The 20060-nt window shown below is 43.8% G+C and overlaps 1 protein-coding gene across 1 annotated transcript in view; it reads right to left on the bottom strand.

The window, feature by feature from the left end:
- The window catches only part of LOC308676813 (SNF-related serine/threonine-protein kinase-like), a gene marked incomplete at both ends in the record, with an annotated part of 69794 nt that extends 50234 nt beyond the window's left edge, over positions 1-19560 (bottom strand). Inside the window, one exon of the mRNA XM_081342842.1 lies at positions 19316-19560. Within this exon, the coding sequence (XP_081198968.1) occupies positions 19316-19560 (245 nt within the window). The remainder of the gene's footprint in view (positions 1-19315) is intronic.
- Positions 19561-20060: the final 500 nt, after the last annotated feature.

Raw genomic sequence — 20060 nt, 5'->3', positions numbered from 1 at the left:
CCCACATGAGTCGGTCCAGGAATTACTTGCATCAGGTCCATGGCCGTCATGGAAGCCATGAACTCCCGAGCTAACTCAGATGATCCTCCCAGGGATGGTAGATTGAAGTCACCCAAAACCATGAGTTTGGGGAACTCAATCACCAGCCCCGAGAGGATATCGAGAAGCTCAGGCAGGGCTGCTGCTGCGCGACTAGGCGAAAGGTACACCAGCAGCAAGCCCAGCTGCGCCCTAGGACCACACCTCAATAAGAGAGATTCACACCCGACTATCTGAAGAACGGTGGCCTCCTGCGGACATAAGGTCTCCCTCATAACCACAGCCACTCCCCCACCCCTACCCTGAGTCCGAGGCCGGTGTAGCACCCGGAAGCCTGGTGGGCAAAGATCAACCAGGGGGATACCACCCTCTGGGCCCAACCAGGTCTCCGTGATGCAAGCCAGGTCCGCATGCTCACCCTCAACCAGATCCCGGACGAGAGGAGCCTTATTAACGACGGACCTGGCGGTCAAGTAAACCAGCCGGAACTCAGGTGGCTGCACATCCTCTCTCCCGGGGCCTTGGGGTGAAGACAGAGGGTCGGAGCACCTCACCGCTTGTAGATAGCGGGGATGCCCTCCCGGATATCGATACGGCCCTCTGTTCATACACCTGCTGCCATTCCCTAATGTCGTGGGAATAGGAAGTCCCACGACCCGCTCCCGAGATCCGGAGGCAGCAGGCCCCGGCTCCCCCCCCCCCGCGATCTGTCCCAGGCCTGGCCTGAACAACGGTTGGTGGATTACCCCCCATTTCCAGCCAACCACGACCCTCCCCCCTCCCTAACCCCACAAAAAATTTGACTAAAAAGGTAATCAGGGGCCTCTTATTAAATTTATACTGGAGGCCCCTGCCCCTGCCCAACCATCTCTCAGGGTCCCAGCAATCGGGCCCTTCATCAAGAGGAAATGTAAAGAGTGAGGCGGGTCGCACCCAGGATGGGGGGGCCCCCGAGGGTGAACAAAACCGTGCTCGGATAAGTCAGACGCATGGTGGTTGTTAGACCAATCCGGCAGAAAAAGGCAGACCCAGATCGAAACGGGAGGATCTCAAGATAGAAGGAGAATGTCCAGAGTGCAAACCCAGCTCCACTGCCACTAGAGCTGGGTAACCCCGGGACAGGTCGATTCCCGCCCTCTCACGACGGTTAGAACCGGGGAGCAGCCTGGAACATACAACCGGGGAAGGCAATACCGCCTAGAGCTCTCACCTCTAGGAGGTAGCAGATGTAAAGTCTCAACCACCCTCCCACAGTGGTTGTAACCCGGGCCTTCCAAAACCATGGGGGAGAGGAGAAAAGAGGGGGGAGTTAGAGCAAAAGAGTCACTCTCAACTGCCTCCCAGGCAAGGGACATGATGTCCTAGACATCAGTGCTCAAACTGACATGGAGTTACTAGCAAAAAATAGATCTTCCAAGTTGGTTGTTGTTGTTAGCTGCGAAGTCGTGTCCGACCCATCGCAACATTATGGACAACGTTCCTCCAGGCCTTCCTGTCCTCTACCTCCTTCTGGAGTCCATTTAAGCTCACGCCTATTGCTTCAGTGACTCCATCCAGCCACCTCATTCTCTGTCATCCCCTTCTTCTATTGCCCTCAATCTTTCCCAGCAATAGGCTCTTCTCCAGTGAGTCCTTCCTTCTCATTAGGTGGCCAAAGTATTTGAGTTTCAACTTCAGGATCTGGCCTTCTAAAGAGCAGTCAGGGCTGATCTCCTCTAGGACTGACCGGTTTGATCGCCTTGCAGTCCAAGGGACTCGCAGGAGTCTTCTCCAGCACCACAATTCAAAGGCCTCAATTCTTTGGCGCTCAGCCTTTTTTATGGTCCAACTTTCACTGCCATACATTGCAACTGGGAAGACCATAGCCTTGACTATACGTCCAAGTTGGTTAGCTAAGAACAAAGCTACTTTACAATTTGAAAAATGCCTGTCAATGAGATTGACACAATATCATAAAAGGCCTATTCTAGAGCCAAGCTGTTGGATTTCATGACCAAATATGGGTCCTTCCACCACCTGTCATATCATGACAGGACGTGTATATATGCAGTGCTCCAGCCATCAAAGACATTGCTTATGTTTTGTTTGATTGTCAATTATACAGTATGCCCCTCTTAGGCTTAGATACGTAACATCCCTACTTGAAAGAACAGCCCACTTGGATATGAATCACAGATTGTCCAGTTTCTTCCTGGGTTCTAATCTATGCAGCGTCAGTAGAACTACTAAGTTAAGCCAGTTGAGCTAAGAACCCGTTACATAGAACAGATTGGGGTATCTTGTAAAGGTGATGTGTTTATCTGAATGTTCATTCCTTGTATTTACCGCATACAGTGGGTATAAAGACACTACACACCTCTGTTAAAATTCCAGGTTTTTGAGATGCAAAAAAAATCAGACCAAGACAAATCACTTCAGAATTTTTTCCATCTTTAATGTAACATATAAGCTGTAGAATTCAATTGAAAAACAAACTGGAATCTTTTAGGGGGGAAAATAAAAACAAAAACATGTACAATAATGTGGTTGCATAAGTGTGCACACCCTTAAACTAATACTTTGTTGAAGCACCTTTTGATTTTATGACAGCTTTCAGTCTTTTGGGGTAGGAGCCTATCACCATGGCACATCTTGCCTTGGGAATCTTTGCGCACTCTTCCTTGCACAACTGCAAAAACCTGGCATTTTAACAGGGGTGTATAGACTTTTTATATCATCTGTATGTATTTTATTACTATATTTTCTTTTACCTATTTTACCCTGAAATTAAATTCTGTATTTTATTTTTGTTTTATACTTTGATATGGTCGTATCTATCTGCCCCGGGGAGGTCCAGCATAACTTTGAATGGATGCTAAGCAACCAGTCATAAGTTGAGGACTAACTGCATATTGTCACAACTCTTGCTGATGATCCCAACAAAGCAAACACACCTGAGACATTGCAATCTCTAATGCCAGACTTTATTAGGAAAAGCATACCGGTAGTAATGAACTCCAAGTCTGCTCTGATTAAATTGGCATGAAAGCAGTACAGGTGAAAGTCGAAAAATTAGAATATAGTGCAAAAGTTCATTTATTTCAGTAATGCAACTTAAAAGGGGAAACTAGTATATGAGATAGACTCATTACATGCAAAGCAAGATAGTTCAAGCCGTGATTTGTCATAATTGTGATGATTATGGCGTAGAGCTCATGAAAACCCCAAATCCACAATCTCAGAAAATTAGAATATTACATGCAATCAATAAAACAAGGAGTGTACATAGAACAATATCGGACCTCTGAAAAGTATAAGCATGCATATGTACTCAGTACTTGGTTTGGGCCCCTTTTGCAGCAATTACTGCCTCGATGCGGCATGGCATGGAAGCTATCAGCCTGTGGCACTGCTGAGGTGTTATGGAAGACCAGGATGCTTCAATAGCGGCCTTCAGCTCTTCTGCATTGTTCGGTCTCATGTCTCTCATCTTTCTCTTGGCAATGCCCCATAGATTCTCTATGGGGTTCAGGTCAGGCGAGTTTGCTGGCCAATCAAGCACAGTAATCCCACGGTCATTGAACCAGGTTTTGGTGCTTTTGGCAGTGTGGGCAGGTGCCAAGTCCTGCTGGAAAATGAAGTCAGCATCCCCATAAAGCTCGTCTGCGGAAGGAAGCATGAAGTGCTCCAAAATCTCCTGGTAGACGGCTGCGTTGACCCTGGACTTAATGAAGCACAGTGGACCAACACTAGCAGATGACATGGCTCCCCAAATCAACACAGACTGTGGAAACTTCACACTGGACTTCAAGCATCTTGCAGTGTGTGCCTCTCCATTCTTCCTCCAGACTCTGGGTCCTTGGTTTCCAAATGAGATGCAAAAGTTGCTCTCATCAGAAAAGAGGACTTTGAACCACTGAGCAACAGACCAGGTGTTTCTCTTTAGCCCAGGTAAGACGCTTCTGACATTGTTTGTTGTTCAGGAGCGGCTTGACAAGAGGAATACGACATTTGAAGCCCATGTCCAGGATCCGTCTGTGTGTGGTGGCTGTTGATGCACTGACTCCAGCCTCAGTCCACTCCTTGTGAAAGTCCCCAACACTTTTGAATGGCCTTTTCCTGACAATCCTCTCCAAGCTGCGGTCATCCCTGATGTTTGTGCACCTTTTTCTTCCACACTTTTCCCTTCCACATAACTTTCTATTAATGTGCTTTGATACAGCACTTGGGGAACATCCAACTTCTTTTGCAATTACCTTTTGAGGCTTTCCCTCCTTATGGAGGGTGTCAATGATGGTTTTCTGCACAACTGTCAGGTCAGCAGTCTTCCCCATGATTGTGATTCCTACTGAACCAGACTGAGAGACCATTTAAAGGCTCAGGAACCCTTTGCAGGTGTTATGGCTTAATTAGCTGATTAGAGTGGGACACTTTGAGCCTAGAATATTGCACCTTTTCACAATATTCTAATTTTCTGAGATTGTGGATTTGGGGTTTTCATGAGCTGTACGCCATAATCATCACAATTATGACAAATCACGGCTTGAGCTATCTTGCTTTGCATGTAATGAGTCTATCTCATATATTAGTTTCCCCTTTTAAGTTGCATTACTGAAATAAATGAACTTTTGCACGATATTCTAATTTTTCGAGTTTCACCTGTACATTTAGGTAAGAAAAACCAAACATACAGGTAGAGTATAGGTGGTTCCTTGCTCAATAGTAGTAACTGTGAGAGGGATCTTGGAGTCCTAGTGGACAATCACGTAAATATGAGCCAGCAGTTTGCTGCAGCTGCCAAAAAAGCCAACGGAGTGCTAGGCTGCATTAACACGGATAGAATCAAGATCACGTGAAGTGTTAATACCACTTTATAAGGCCTTGGTAAGGCCACACTTGGAATACTGCATCCAGTTTTGGTCACCACGATGTAAAAAAGATGTTGAGACTCTATAAAGAGTACAGAGAAGAGCAACAAAGATGATTAGGGAACTGGAGGCTAAAAGATATAAGGAACAGTTGCTGGAATTGGGTATGTCTAGTTTAATGAAAAGAAGGACTAGGGGTGACATGATAGCAGTATTCCAGTATCTCAGGGGTTGCCACAAAGAAGAGGGAGTCAAGCTATTCTCCAAAGCACCTGAAGGCAGGAGAAGAAGCAATGGATGGAAATGAATCAAGGAGAGAAGCAACCTAGAACTAAGGAGAAACTGTCCGCGTCCTTACCAGTCCCTAGTCTCCTCAGATGCGAAAGGTACACCAGGTCGCCCACCCGAAAAGTCTTTTGGGGCCTTCACTTGTCGGCCTGCGCTTTTGTGCTCTCGGCTTTTACCAAGGCCTTCTTTACGTTACCCCACACACCCCAATGTGCATTATCCAATCTCGGAGTTGGCAGGGCGAGGGGACCCCTTGTTTATACGCGGGGATTGGGACAAAGTCTAGGCCGTGCACCACTGCATTGTTATACGCCACTTCTGCAAACGGCAGTAGGTCAACCCAGTCCGTCTGCTGGTATGAAATGTAGCTCCGCAGGTAGTGCTCCACCATCGCATTTACGCATTCTGCTACCCCGTTGGTGCTAGGGTGATACGCAAAACTGAGACCTTGGGACGACCCGATGAACCAGATAAACTCCCACCAAAATTGAGCTGTGAACTGCCCCCCCCGATCTGAGATGATCCATCGGGGTACCCCGTGCAAGCAATACAACTGCATGATAAAAGAGTCTGGCCAGCCTTCGGGCGGACGGCAACCCCTTACATGGGACAAAGTGGGCCTGCTTGGAGAAGAGGTCTATCATGGTCCAGATCATGGTGTAGCCACGACTCTCCGGCAACTGCACAATAAAGTCCATCACAATGTCCTCCCATGGTTGGGTTGGGTCTGCTACCGGTTGTAACAACCCCAAAGGCTTCCCTGTACGGGGCTGTGGTGGCACAAACATGGCAACCCCGGACGTAGGTCTCTACGTCTGCTTTCATTTGCGGCCACCAGAACTGATGCCTCACCAAATGTAGGGTCTTAAGGAACCCGAAATGGCCTGATTGCTTTACATCATGGCACTACTGCAACACCCCTTGTCATAGAGCTTGTGGGACGTACAGCTTGTTGCCTTTCCATGCTAGGCCATCCCTCCTTGTCAGTAGGCCTGGATGTTCCTGTAACCAGGGGTCATCCAGGACTGCCTTGTGCAGCTCCTGGACCAGGTCGATTTCTAGGTTATGTATTAGCGCCCGCGCTGTGGCTTGCCAATAGGGGGGCATGATTGCCTGTACCACCTCCTCCCGCTTACTATTGTATTGGGGCATGCACAACAAAGTGCTGGCGAGAAAGTTTTTCCCGATACATACTTGAACTGGAAACAGAAATACTGCGCCCACCAGATATGTTTAGGGGACAGGCGCCTCAGCGACTGCAACACCTCAAGAATCTTATGGTCTGACCAGACCTCGAACGGTTCCTTCGCCCCCTGTAGTAGGTGTTGCCATGTCGACAGCTCCCACCGTACGGCAAACGCCTCCTTCTCCCATATGGCCCATGCCCTCTCGGTATCCATCAGTTTATGTGATGTATAGGCACAGGGCTGTAACGTCCCCTGGCTATTCTTTTGCAGTAACACTCCCCCACAACGACGTCACTGGCATCGGCCTGTACTACAAATGGCATGTCAGGGTTTGGGTGAAGCAAAACCGGCTCCCTCACGAACAGGGCCTTTAGGTCCTCAAAGGCCTTCTGTCATGCCATGGTCCACGCTAGCGGTTGACCGGGCTGTGGCTTCATCGCAGTCTGTCGTGTGCGGAGCAGGTCTGTCAGGGGTAGAGCCACTGCTGCAAACGAACGGATGAACTGCTGATAAAAGTTGGCAAATCCCAAGAAACTCTGTAGTTGACGGCGGGTCCGTGGCGCTTGCCACTCCAGTACAGCCTTGACTTTGTTAGGGTCCATTTCCACCCTTGCCCCCGATATCCGGTAGCCCAGATAGTCCAGCCAGGTTTGGTGGAATTCGCACTTAAGCGAGTTTCACAAACAGATGTGCCTTCAACAGTTTCTGCACCACCTGTCACACCAATTGGATGTGTTCCTCCATGGTGGTGGTGTAGATTAATATGTCATCCAGGTATACGAGCATCTCACGGTAAAGGTGTTCATGCAGCACCTCGTTGATGAGCAGCATAAATACCATGGGGGTCCCCTGCAACCCAAACGGATGTCATGGTTCCGATTAATGAGACAGATCAAAGAACACTGCATGATTGTTTATTCCAAAAAAGTCTATAATAATGACAACGGAGCATCGGCACTCATGGATGGATGCCAGAATCTGAATTCTCCTCCCCTTAACACATCATATCATACAGAATCTCCCTCCCTTAATTACATGTCATAAATCACATTCACCAATTAGTTTAACACATGAAGTTTCACTTCCCTTCTGAAGCGCGCTATCTTCTCAAAACATCTGGGTTGAATTCGTCCCGCACTTTAGTGATTCAAAGCCAAACAGTTAAAGCAAAAGGCTGCTTCTTATATTGTCAGTGCAAAAACATGTCAATTTTTGCAGCATTGACAACGGCATTACCCTGAACTGGTAGCTACCAAGCAGGCAGTTGAAGACTGTCTTCCACTCTTCCCCTCACTTGATACAGACTCTGTAATACACCTCCTGTAAGTCCAGCTTGGTAAACACCATTCCCTTCGCCAAATGGGCTAACAAGTCTTTCATTAGCTGTAGGGTGTACATGTTCTCCACACAAACCCCGTTTATACTGCGGAAGTCTACACACAAATGCAAGGAGCCGTCTTTTTTCTCCTTGAACAGAACTGGAGCTGTGATCCGCGATTGGGCCGGCTGGATAAAGCCCCTTGCTAGATTCCAGTCAATATATCGACGGAGCTCCTCCATCTCTGTGGGTGTCATTGCGTACATCTGGGGTTTGGGCAGTTTGACGTCTGGCATGATGTCAATCGCGCAGTCGGTTGGCCAGTGGGGAGGCAGGACGTCACACTCCTGCTCGTTTGAACACCTTGGCAAGGTTGGCATACACAGCTGGGAAGGGGTTTTCCCCCTGGCACTCTCTTGGCTTGCTTTTGCCACACTACTCCCTTCTCCACCCCCTTTTTCTGTTTCCTGGTCTGGCGGCCGGGGACCGATCCCGATCCGTAGTTTTTGGTAACCCCCTTCCCACCAAACCGTAGGACCCCACTTGTCCAACCACGCCAGTCCTAGGATCACAGCCTCGGTCATGGAAGGAACCACAATAAAGCAGAGGACCTCCCAATGGGCCCCCATCTCTAGCCTGACGGGCTCCATTATAAGGGTAGCCGCCCCCCCCAGGAGGGATCCATCCACCTGTTCGAATCTCATAGGGTTGGCCAGCTGCCTCACCCTGATCCTGGTCTCAGCCACCACGCCCTTACTAATCAGGCAGCGAGTGCAGCCAGAATCAATCTGGGCCCTGTATTCCCCCCGATGGCCTGTCTGTGGACTCGTCAGCATGATAAGGATGACGAATGGCCGTATCAGCTCACTCACCATAGGATCTTCCACTGGATCATCCTCACTATCGTACACCACCAAGTGGTATCTGGTGGCTGCCATTGCCTCCTCCTCCTCCAGAGGCATCTGTCGAGGGGTGGTCCTTTCCGATTGCTGCACCGCCCTCAACCTCTCCGGGGCCTTCTTGGGTGTGGGTCCGGCCTTCCCAGGGGACGGTTGTGTTCCCCGTGGAACGGAGACAGGACACTCCGCTGCCCGATGCCCTGTCTGGTTGTACTGGAAACATTTGAACGATGGCCTGAGATTAGGCCCAGAGGAACCTGAACCCGAAGCCTGGGTCCTGCGTCCTTCGTCCCTCGGTTTCTTCACACTCCTACGTGGTACTGACAGGTCCTCCCCCTTTTTGCAGAACTCCTGCAGCCCTGCATCCAAGTCTACCACCACACAAAACCAATCCTGAAGCCGACTCGGGACACCATGGAAAACACATGCCTGGCGCAAATCTTGGCACAGGCCTGCTCGGAACTGGTGAACCAACAGACATTCTGGCCAGGATTGCAGTCTACCGGTCGGCCGCCGGAAGTCCTGGATGTACTCTGCCAGAGACCAGCCTCGCTGCTTCAGCACCAGGATCTCCGCCTCGGTCCGCTGAACCTAGGAGACATCCTCAAACCGGGACCGCAGAGCCTCCAAGAACAGACCAGCATCGGCCAGCTCCCTGGCGTGGTCACTATAGAGGTCAGCCACCCATTCCGCCACTTCACCCTGCAATCCCGCCATTATCGCTACCACCATAGCCCACTGGGATGGATAGAAGCAGGCGTACCGGTCCAGATGGCTTATGACCTGGCTGAGGAACATCGCCAAAGGGTCCAGGTTTCCGTTGAACGTCACTGGTATCGTTGGCGGACCCCAAACCACCCCTGGACCCCATGGCCCCAAAGGCAATCCTGTTCCCTGTAGAGTATCAGTCATAGGGGAGGAGCATTGGTCCCCAGACCCTACCACCCGCTGGACTGAGGTCCCAGGTGGCCTTGCCATCTGCCTGGTGGGGGCTCCGCCTGGGTCCATTAACGACCTGCCTTCCCACACAGGCCGTGATTGTTCTGCTGGCACTCCCTGCTTGGAGCCTCCCACCTGGGAAGCCACCCTGAACATAGGGCTGGCCAGACAGAACCGGGGTGGGCCTGACCGGGTTGGCTGTGTCTCTGTCCGGGGCCATGAAGCTGTCTCTCAGCCTGCTTCCCATCTTGACCACAAGGGGGGATCCTGGAACCCGTCCTCACTGAACCTATCCCTCAGGATGTCCATGGGGTGTTGTCCGGGTGCCGTGGAGTAGCTCCATTCTCCGTCGTCTTTGTCCGTAAGACGCCTCTCCCTCCACTCCATCAGAGGCCCTGCAGCACCTGGTGTGTGTGCATGGCCGGCATCCAGGTTGGTAAGCGCAGAACTGTGCCACCACTCCCCCGAAGGGCCTGGGTCCCCTGCATCCTGGGCCTCACTCACCAGAGCTGCAGGCTGTGCCTCCCGCACTTTGGGCCTTACCACTGGCTGAGCCTCCCCACCTTCTGCAACAGGTGTTGGCCTGGTGGCCTCAGCTGGCTCTCCTCCTTCAGCCACTGGTGTTGCCTCCTGTGTTCCCTCAGCCATTCCCTAGAGAGCACACAAGGGTAATGGGAAGGGTAACAAAAAGGTTCAGCGCTGACTTTTCTGTCAGTGTCCTTACCAGTCTCTAGTCTCCTCAGACACGAAAGAAGAAGGACAAGGTGACTGGAACACAGGAACGATTCAACAAGTGCTTTAATCCACAAACGATTCACAAAGTCAGCGCTGGGAGTGATCTGCTCCCAGCGCTTTACATACACTCCCCATCCACAGCTCCACCCCCAGCATGATAAGCCAACATCTGGTGCCTGTCCATTAAAGCTGCACCGCGGGAACCTCCGTCTCTCCTGGCTGGCTGTCCAGCCACTGCTGGTCATGACGAGTTCCATTGGAGGTGTCTGCAGCGCTGGTAGGCCCCTCTCCCCCCCTGAAAACCATGTCTCTCAGTTTCTTAGAGGCCTTGTTGCGGTTCTCCCTTGTCCATTGCCAGCTAGTTGGCAGGCTTGCCACGGGGCTTCCGCAAACAGCTGGTCGGCGGTCTCACAAGGCTTCCCTGTCCATTACCGCCGTTGCTGGCGCCGGGCTGCGAGACCGCCCAGCTGTTCGGCGGTGCGGTGTGTGGCGGTCCCGATCCCAAGCTGCGGTGCTTCTTGCTTGCCACCGGTGTTGCTGGGGCCGGGCTGCAAGGCCGCCCAGCCTTCCATCGGCATCCTTGCCTTACCGGCGCTAAGAGCGTGGCCTGGCTGTACAGCGGCTGTGGCACACAGGGTCTGCGGGGTGTGCTCCCTCAATTGCCTTCCCCCCCTTTGCCTTGAGTGTCGAGCCCACAGGCTTGACAGAAACTTCCTGACAGAACAATTAACCAGTGGAACAACCTGCCTCCAGAAGCGGTGAATGGTGCAACACTGGAAGTTTTTAAGAAGAGACTGGACAGCCATTTGTCTGTAATGGTATAGGGTTTCCTCCCTGAGCAGGGGGTTGGACTAGATGACCTCCAAGGTCCCTTCCAACTATTATTATTATTATTATTATTATTATTATTATTATTATTATTATTATTATTATTATTATTATTAAATACAAAAGCAAATAATAGGAAAAGTAGGGGAGGGAAAAGGGAAGAGAAAACTATAGAGAAGAAGGGAAAAAGAAAGAAAAGGCATTGACCTACGACTCCCTTTGGTGCAAGAGAATAAGAAGTAACATCGCACCTCAACTTTTTACTTTTACATAATAGTATAAACTAGTCATTTCTATAACAACAGATTTATCTAATCAGTAAAACCCAAGAGAAAAGTTTCTGGTTTTATCTTTATATTCACTTTGAAAAACCTCTGTATTAGAATATGAATCCTATTCCAATATTTCTTTGCTTGATCACATGTCCACCATAAATGATAAAAACTGCCTTCTTTATATTGCATTTCCAACATTCATTTGAAATACCTTTATACATTTTTGATAACTTATCTGGTGTTAAATACCAACGGCACATCATCTTATAAACATTTTCTTCTAAATTGTAATTTAATGTAAATTTTAAACCTTTGTTCCACATATTATCCCATTGTTCAAGCTTTACATTGTATCCAAACCTTGCCCATTGAATCATACAATGCTTACATATTCACTTTCCAAATTCAATAATGTTTTGTAGACCTTAGCAGTAATATGTTCATCACTACCACACAATAAGATTTCCAATTCATTTTTAACATAGTCAAACCCATAGCTCTTTTTGTCTAATTTAAATCTTTTTTTCAGTTGTAAATATGTAAACCAGTGGCAAACATGTCCTGATTCTAGCTCTTCACTTATGACCCAATTCTCATGGCTGCCAGTCCTCTCATTTATGGCCATTTGCAGTGTCCTGCGGTCATGTGATTGCGTTTTGTGATGGTTTTACTGAAAACCAGCATTTACTTCCAGTTTTCAGCAAAATTAGCCCACAGCAAACCATTGGTTCACTTAACGACCACAGAATTTGCTTTTTTATATGTAAGTTTTTATTAATTTTTTAATACAATTTAACAGTGCTTATTCAACAAACATGTTGTCTGAGTTCATCATTCACTAATACAAATTAGTTCGTTTCTCCGACCATAGGTAAAATAAGTCCCAAGTTTGAAAATATTCTCTTTCTTCTTTTTCTTTCAATCTCAGAGTAAGTCTCTCCATTTCTGCACAATCTAGTATTTTTTTAATTATTTCTTCCTCCAATGGTATTAATTGTGCAAATATAAGTCTTGCTGCTGTTATCACATGCAAAATCAGATATATACTTTGCTTATCAAGCTTTTCTGGCATTATACCTAATAAAAAAAGTTCAGGTTTAAAGTCTACATGTTTCCCCAGCATCTTTTCTAGCCAAGTATGTATTTTTGTCCAATATTTCTTTGCCTTAACACATGTCCACCATAAATGATAATAAGTACCTGGTTTGTGATTACATTCCAAAATTTATCTGACATATTTTTAAACATTTTTGCTAATCTTGATGGTGGCAAGTGCCATCTATAAAACATTTTGTATAAGTTTTCTTTATAAGAGGTTAACATTGTCAACTTATAATTTCTTTCCCACAGGCTTTACCATTTCTCTAAATCAGACATGTCAAACACAAGGCCCGGGGGCCGGATCCGGCCCACAAAGTGGTTTCATGCGGCCCGCGAAGCCATCCTGGAAACAGTGAGGGAACGGCCCCCACTGCCTTGGCCCTGGCCCAGAGACCCTCCTTCTGCCAGAGATCCTCAGATCTGTCCCACTCCTGCCCAGGCCCTCATAGGCACCCTTGATGCGAACGATGTAGAGCTGGCCACGCCCACCCAGTAGGCCATATGCACTCTAGCCACGCCCACCCAGTAGGCCACGCCCACCCTGGCCATACCTACCCGGCCCCTTGAGGGCAACCGCAATGCTGATGCGGCCCTCAATGAAATTGAGTTTGACACCCCTGCTCTAAATCTATATTATATCCAAAATTCTTTGCCCATGTTATCATTGTTTCTTTTACTTGTTCATCTTCCATTTTCAAATTTAATAGAAAATTATACATTTTCTTAATTGGTTTTTCATCAGAGGTTAATAATATCTGATCAATCAGAGTCTGCTCTTTATAAAATCCATAAAATTTAACATCTTTATCATATCTCACTTGCATCTGTAAATGTGACCACCATGATAAATCAATACCCTGATTTTCCATCTCTTGTCTAGGTTTTAATTTCCCTTCAGAGTTTAGAATATCTTTATATGTCCATATTTTCTCAAAGCTAACTAGATTTGGGTGTACAAATGCCTCCATTGTTGAAAGCCATCCTGGAATTTCCAAATATATTTTACATTTTATTTTTTCCCATGTTAGCAATAATGCATTTCTAATATAGTGGTTTTGAAAGTATTTATGAATTTTATTTTTCCCATACCATAAAAAGGCATGCCAACCAAGTTTTAAATCATGTCCCTCTAAATATAACAATCTGTTATGTCTGAGGGTTATCCATTCTTTTATCCATGTTAACACCGATGCTTGATAATATAGAACCCAATCTGGCAAACCAAAACCTCCATTTCCTTTAGGTTCTTGTAACATTTTCAGTTTAATTCTAGCTTTCTTTCCTTGCCCAATAAATTTTAAAATTAAGGAATTCAGATCTTCAAGCAAAATGACTCTAGTTTTATGGGTATCATTTGAAATAAAAAAAGTATTTTTGTAATATATTCATTTTCATCGTAGCAATTCTCCCTAACATCGACAATTGCAGATTTTTCCATTTTTCCAGGTCAAGTTTTATTTGGTTTAGTAGTTTTGCATAGTTATCTTATCGTTGAGCATCTTGTTGTCAAATATTCCCAAATATTTAACCTTTTTAACTATTTGTAAATCTACTCTTTCTGACGTTGTTTTTGCTTATCTGTAAGATTTTTAACTATCACTTTAATTTTTTCTCTATTTATCTTCAATTCTGCTGTCTCTCCAAACTGTTCTATCTTTTCCAATAGTTTAGGAATCATCTCTAAAGGTTCCTCTAAAATGAATACCAAATCATCTCCAAATGCTTGCAATTTATAGCTTTCACCTTTTATTTCCAGTCTTTTAATTTCTGAATCTTGTCTAATATCTCTATTTAAAACTTCCAAGTTTAAAATAAATAGCAATGGGGTAATGGACATCCTTGTCTTGTGCCTTTTCTTATATCAAAGTTCTCTGTATAGTCCCCATTTACAATCACTTTTGCTGTTTGTGTATAATATATTGTCTTAATCATATTTATAAAGTTTTGTCCAAAATCCATTATTTTTAGTTGTTGAATCATAAATTGCCAAGAAACGTCAAATGCCTTTTCAGCGTCTAAAAATACTAATGCCATTTGCTTCCCTGGATGCATTTCATAATATTCCAGTATGTCCATTATGATTCTTAAGTTTTTTTTATTTGTCTCTTTGGTAAGAATCCATTTTGATCTGGGTGAATAAATTCAATCAAAAATCTTTTCAGTCTCTCAGCTATTATTGAGGTAAAGATTTTATAGTCCACATTTAATAATGATATTGGTCTATAATTTTTTATCTGTATTAGATCTGAGTCCTCTTTCAGTATCAGAGTAATATTTGCTTCTGTCCATGTATTTGGCAATTTAGCCTCCAATAAAAGCTCATTACAGACCTCTTTCATCGGTAAGCTTAGTATATCTTGTAGATTAGGGGTGTCAAACTCGCAACGTCACGTGACGTGTCGCGCCGTATCACCACTTTTTTTCCATTGCCAGCAATGGGGTGGGTGCGGTTTCGGCATGATGCATCCGGCCCACATGCCGGCAGTTTGACATCCCTGTTGTAGACAATTGTAAAACTCTGCCGGCAGCCCATCTGGTCCCGGCGTTTTATCATTTTTTTGTCTTTTTATAGCCTCTGTTACTTCCCTCATTGTTATTTTCTCATTTAACAGTTTTAAAATTTTCTGGAATTTTTGGTAAGTTAGTGTTTTCCATATAATGAACTGTTTTCTCCCATAAAATTTCTTCCATATCATACAGTTTTGTCACTGTGTAAGAAATTTTATGAACTGGAATAGCCATAGCAACAAACCAGCCAATGAGAACTGTTTTTGATTAAGACACAGTATTGGCTGTGTGAGGCATGTGATCCAGCCTAGGTCTGGGCGTGTCTGAGTCTTCTCTGTGTTGTTTTTTCTGATCTCCAAATTAAGATTTGTTGATGTTCCCCAGAGCTGAATAAAACTGTATGTATCATGTTTGTATATATTTTATAGATAAAGTTTTTCTAAACTATGCCTCCTGCTCATTTTGAATGTGTGCTTATTTTGGGGGCTTATTTTTGCGCTGGAAAGCTGTAAAACTCTAACAAGTTTCTCATAATATTCTTTAATTATCTTTTTTATTGTCTCATTTTTAAATTATAGACAGCCTTTTTCATCCACTAAATCAGGGCTTTTCAACCTTTTCAGAGATTGTACCACTTTTTGGACATGACAATATTTGAGTACCACCAGTGCTTAGCAAGGTGTCAAAAACTTGATGACTAAAAAAAAGGGGGGGGGATTTTGGGTTTTACAGTTAGATTCATTTGTTGTTAGAGAAATGGCTAATTTATAATATTATGGAAAAGTAAAAAGTTCAGGTTCAATGTTAATGCTTCCTTCTACTGCAACAGAGAAAGTTGGAAATCAATGCCTTTTCTTTTTCCCTTTTCCCCCTCACATTTTTCCTTTTTTCTTTCACCCTTCACTCGCAAAAGCCCCTCGCTCGCTCTCACACCCTTCTCCCAAAAAACCTTTCCTCCGTCTCTCTCATGCACTTCTCCCAGAAAGCCTTTCCTCCGTCTCTCACACACGCTTCTCTCAGAAAGCCTTTCCTCTGTCTCTCTCTCACACATTTTTGTCTTGTACACCAATTTCATCTATCATGTTGAAAAAAGTCTTAAGCACTCTCTTTCTTCCTTGTTTTCCTGTTTTACTACTTTTATAATCTAATGTCCCATCTACTATTGCATTAAAATCCCCTACTAAGCAAATATTTTGATATTTCATTTCCACTATTTTTTAATGAAGTTTTTGATAAAATTCTTCTTGCTTATTGTTTGGTGCACATATTGCTACCAGAAGTATCTGTCTTTGATTTAAAAATATTTCCACTATTAAGATTCTTCCTTCCTCATATGAATAAATCATTTTAGAGTCTATTGTCTCTTTAACATATACAGCTACTCCTCTTTTTTTTGTTGTTGCGCTGATGCGTAGTAGAGTTTCCCAATTTCTGGACATTCCAAAAGTTTACAATGTTGTTTTTTATGTGTCTCTTGCATACAAATTATATCCATGTTTAATTTCTGCAATCTTTTAAAAATTCTTTTCCTTTTTGTTGGGGAATTCAATCCATTTATATTCACTGGAAAAAATCCATTTTCCTTCTCCATTTTGTTTACTTATATTTAGGTCTTGTCGATCTCATGGTTCTCTGCTCTCTTGCCATTCCCTCACCCTCCTGGTCTGCCTTTTCTTTCTCTTCTTCAATTTGTGCAGTTGTTTCCTCTTGTTGGTATTTTGTTCTTTCTTCAAGAAATGCTCTATTTCTTTCATAGAAGTCTGCTGCCTTCCAAGTTGAATCCAATCGATATCTTTTGTTGTTCCAGTTAATTAAAATCCCTTCTGGAATTAACCATCTAAAGTTCACACCTTTTACAATTAGCTTTGTAGTCAGAAAATGGTATTGTTTTCAGGTGTCCCTTATTCTCTTAGGAATCTGTTTCAACACCACAATTTCCCTATTTCTATATTGTAGTGGAAGGGACGCGGTGGTTCAGTGGATTAGGACGCTGAGCTTGTCGATCAGAAGGTCGGCAGTTTGGCGGGTCGAATCCCGAGTGCCGCGTAACAGAGTGAGCGCCTGTTACTCGTCCCAGCTTCTGCCAACCTAGCAGTTTGAAAGCACGTAAAAATACAAGTAGAAAAATAGGGACCACTACGGTGGGAAGGTAACAGCGTTCCGTGTGCCTTTGGTGTCTAGTCATGCCGGCCACATGACCACGGAGACGTCCTTGGACAAGCGCTGGCTCTTCAGCTTTGAAACGGAGATGAGCACCGGCCCCTAGAGTTGGAAACGACTAGCATGCATGTGCGGGGGAACCTTTACCTTTTTATATTGTAGTGGATCATCCCTCATTGTTTTCTTTACAAATCTTACATGAGCTTCTCTAGGCACTTTGTGTCTTCTCGCATAGCTTGAGTTCATTCTAAATATCTCATCAATTTCTAATTGCATCTTGGCCCTGTCTATTTTCAGGGCCTCAGCCAATAAATTACTAATCACTTCCACTGTATCTTCCTCCTTGTCTTCAAGTATATTCTGGAATCTTAAATAGTGTACAGCTTTCTCCATTTCCAAGGCTGTGACCATTCCTTCTAGGCTTTGATTTGCTTGTCCTAGCCTTTCATTTTCTTCCATTATTTCCTCCATTTTTAAAATCAGTTTCTTCTGATTTATCTTCCATTTTCTGGATTCTTTGTTCATTTTCAGCAATCATTTTTGATGAGCATCAAACTGTGTCTTTATATCAAGCATTTGCTCATTTAGCTTTATCTAAATTATTTTTTGTCTCTTCATGATTCTTCTTTATTGTTTCTTGAATTAATTGTAATGTGGCTTGAATTTCTTTTTGGAAATTGTTTGTTTTTTCTCATTGTAACATTGTTTTAATGGATCCCTGACTTGCTGGACTGGATGTCCCAGAGGAGGGTGCAGAAAAAGTTTTTTTTTGTGTGAGTTTGATAAGATTTGGTGTGCTAATTTTTCAATTAGTCAGATTTTGTAAATCCATAGCAAAAAAGAAAAGAAAAAAAAGCCCATCTGCTTTAGGCTATAATCCAGCCATAAAAGAAGCCAACTACTTTAGGCCAATCCAGATATTCCAATCAGTTCAAAGGTATAAAAAGTCCTCTATCTCCAAGTAGTTTCTTTAATAATTATATCCAAAGTCAGGAGATGTAATTATGCCAAACTTTTTCTAGTGTAAAGTCACACGAAGTCCTCTTTGTTTACAACAGGAGTTAATTGAAGGTCAGCAGTCTCTCTAGCTTTTTCCCCCTATATTATAGTAGTGTCTTCTTCCCACCACTAGGTGTCCTCATTTAACTGTAATGTCTATATCCAGGTTTAAAAATCTTTTCAAAATACTTTCTCACAAAAAATAAACAAAGAAATTTTCCCAAATAATTTTCTATATATTTTTTGTATTCCTTAATTTCATCCCCCATTTAAAGTTTTTTGCCGCTTTTAACTCCCTTCTTCCTGGGGTCTTTTGCTTTTGGAAACTGTCCAATCCAGGGGGTTATATTTGTAAATCCATAGGGAAAAGAATTAAAAAGCAGTCTCACCCAGATCTCAACTTGTTGCTGAAAATCAGCTGTTCAGCGGCATGCTGCATTCTTCGTTTCTTTCCGGCTGTTTATGACTTGGGCTGTCTGCGCAGTTGCTGGCAGCCTTTCTCGCGTCTGTTTGGGCCGACCGCCGTCAGCTCCAAGCTCCCAAGGCTTCACTTCCTCCTCGTTGCCTCTCCAGGGCAACTTTGATAACTTTTTTGAAATGCGTTTTTCTGGATTTTTGTTGTTGTTATACTATCTCTCACTATTAAAATAAATCTACCATTAAAATTATAGATTGATCATTTCTTTGTCAGTGGGCAAGCATACAAAATCAGCAAGGGATCAAATAATTTTTCCCCTCACTGTAGATGTCCTATTATGGAATTGCTTTTAATGATCAAATAATCAAAATAAAAAATTATAAAGAAATAATATATTGCTTTATTTGTTATAAACAGCTCTTCAGTTTAAAGTAGAAAATTGCCAAATAAACACCTGACATGAAGAAGTTTCTCTGAAAAATATTAAGGACATACAGACAAGAATTTTAGGTACATATCCTGATTATGATACCACAAATGTTCTTATGCTTTTGCATGTGCTTTTCCAATTACATCTTCTCAACTACAATATTTATAATTAGCACATACAGTAACATGGCTGTTGACTGTGATAGCTGTTAATTCTGGGCCTGAAATCTAAATACCTACAAAGGGCACCAGATTGAAGAAGGTTCTATATAGACAAATCATACTTGTTAACAGAATAAGAACAGTTACATATTGAATTATAAAACTATATAAAATGTTACCTACTCCACAATAGTGTCTCTATCTGCAATGTCTCCAAGAACCATGCGTTGTATGATGCTATTGTGTTCCTCCTCTGAAAGATTTTTATATGAAACCAAAGGAATATTGTATTTTGTTGCAGGTGATGGATCAACTCCTTGTAGCCAAGTATGATTTTCAATTTCTTCTAAAGATGCCCTTTGTTTTGGGTCTCTTTGCAACATTCGTGTAATTAAACTAGCAAGAAAAATATTAGCATATATTAGCATCATTATATAAGGGTATATTCTACAAAGCTGTTTTTCTCCTATTATACAAATGGTTCTCACCCAACATGTAATTGACTCTATTTCATTTGTAGAATTCTGGCTATTCAACATTATCTTACTGAGATACTAGATCTCCACTTTTTTTAAAAAAATTACCACACAGGTCTATATGAGAAACTTTACAGGTGCATCAATATGTAAATAAATTCATTTGAGATAAAGGATGTAAGTCACAGCAGATGGTAGAACCTATCTAACCTTAGCTTTTATTTTGACAGGTAAAAAGGATCAGACTTGGTAAGGGTTTCAACAGAAGACCGCCAGGAAACCCATTGCTGTAAACTAAAATAGAAAGCACGTAAGCATTTTTTGTTTAATACTGTTTTGCTTTGTCCTTTAATACTTCTAGAAAGCTTTGCACAAGTACAGAAGTAGCATGAAACAGAAGATCACAGCATAAAGTGAGGGTTTATATAAATGAAAGATCTACAACATACACA

This window comes from Vipera berus (genome assembly GCF_964194415.1).
Source record: "Vipera berus genome assembly, chromosome: W".
In the NCBI taxonomy this organism is placed as follows: domain Eukaryota; kingdom Metazoa; phylum Chordata; class Lepidosauria; order Squamata; family Viperidae; genus Vipera; species Vipera berus.
Note: the sequence above shows the minus strand (reverse complement) of the source record. Positions and strands in the feature narration are given on the sequence as shown.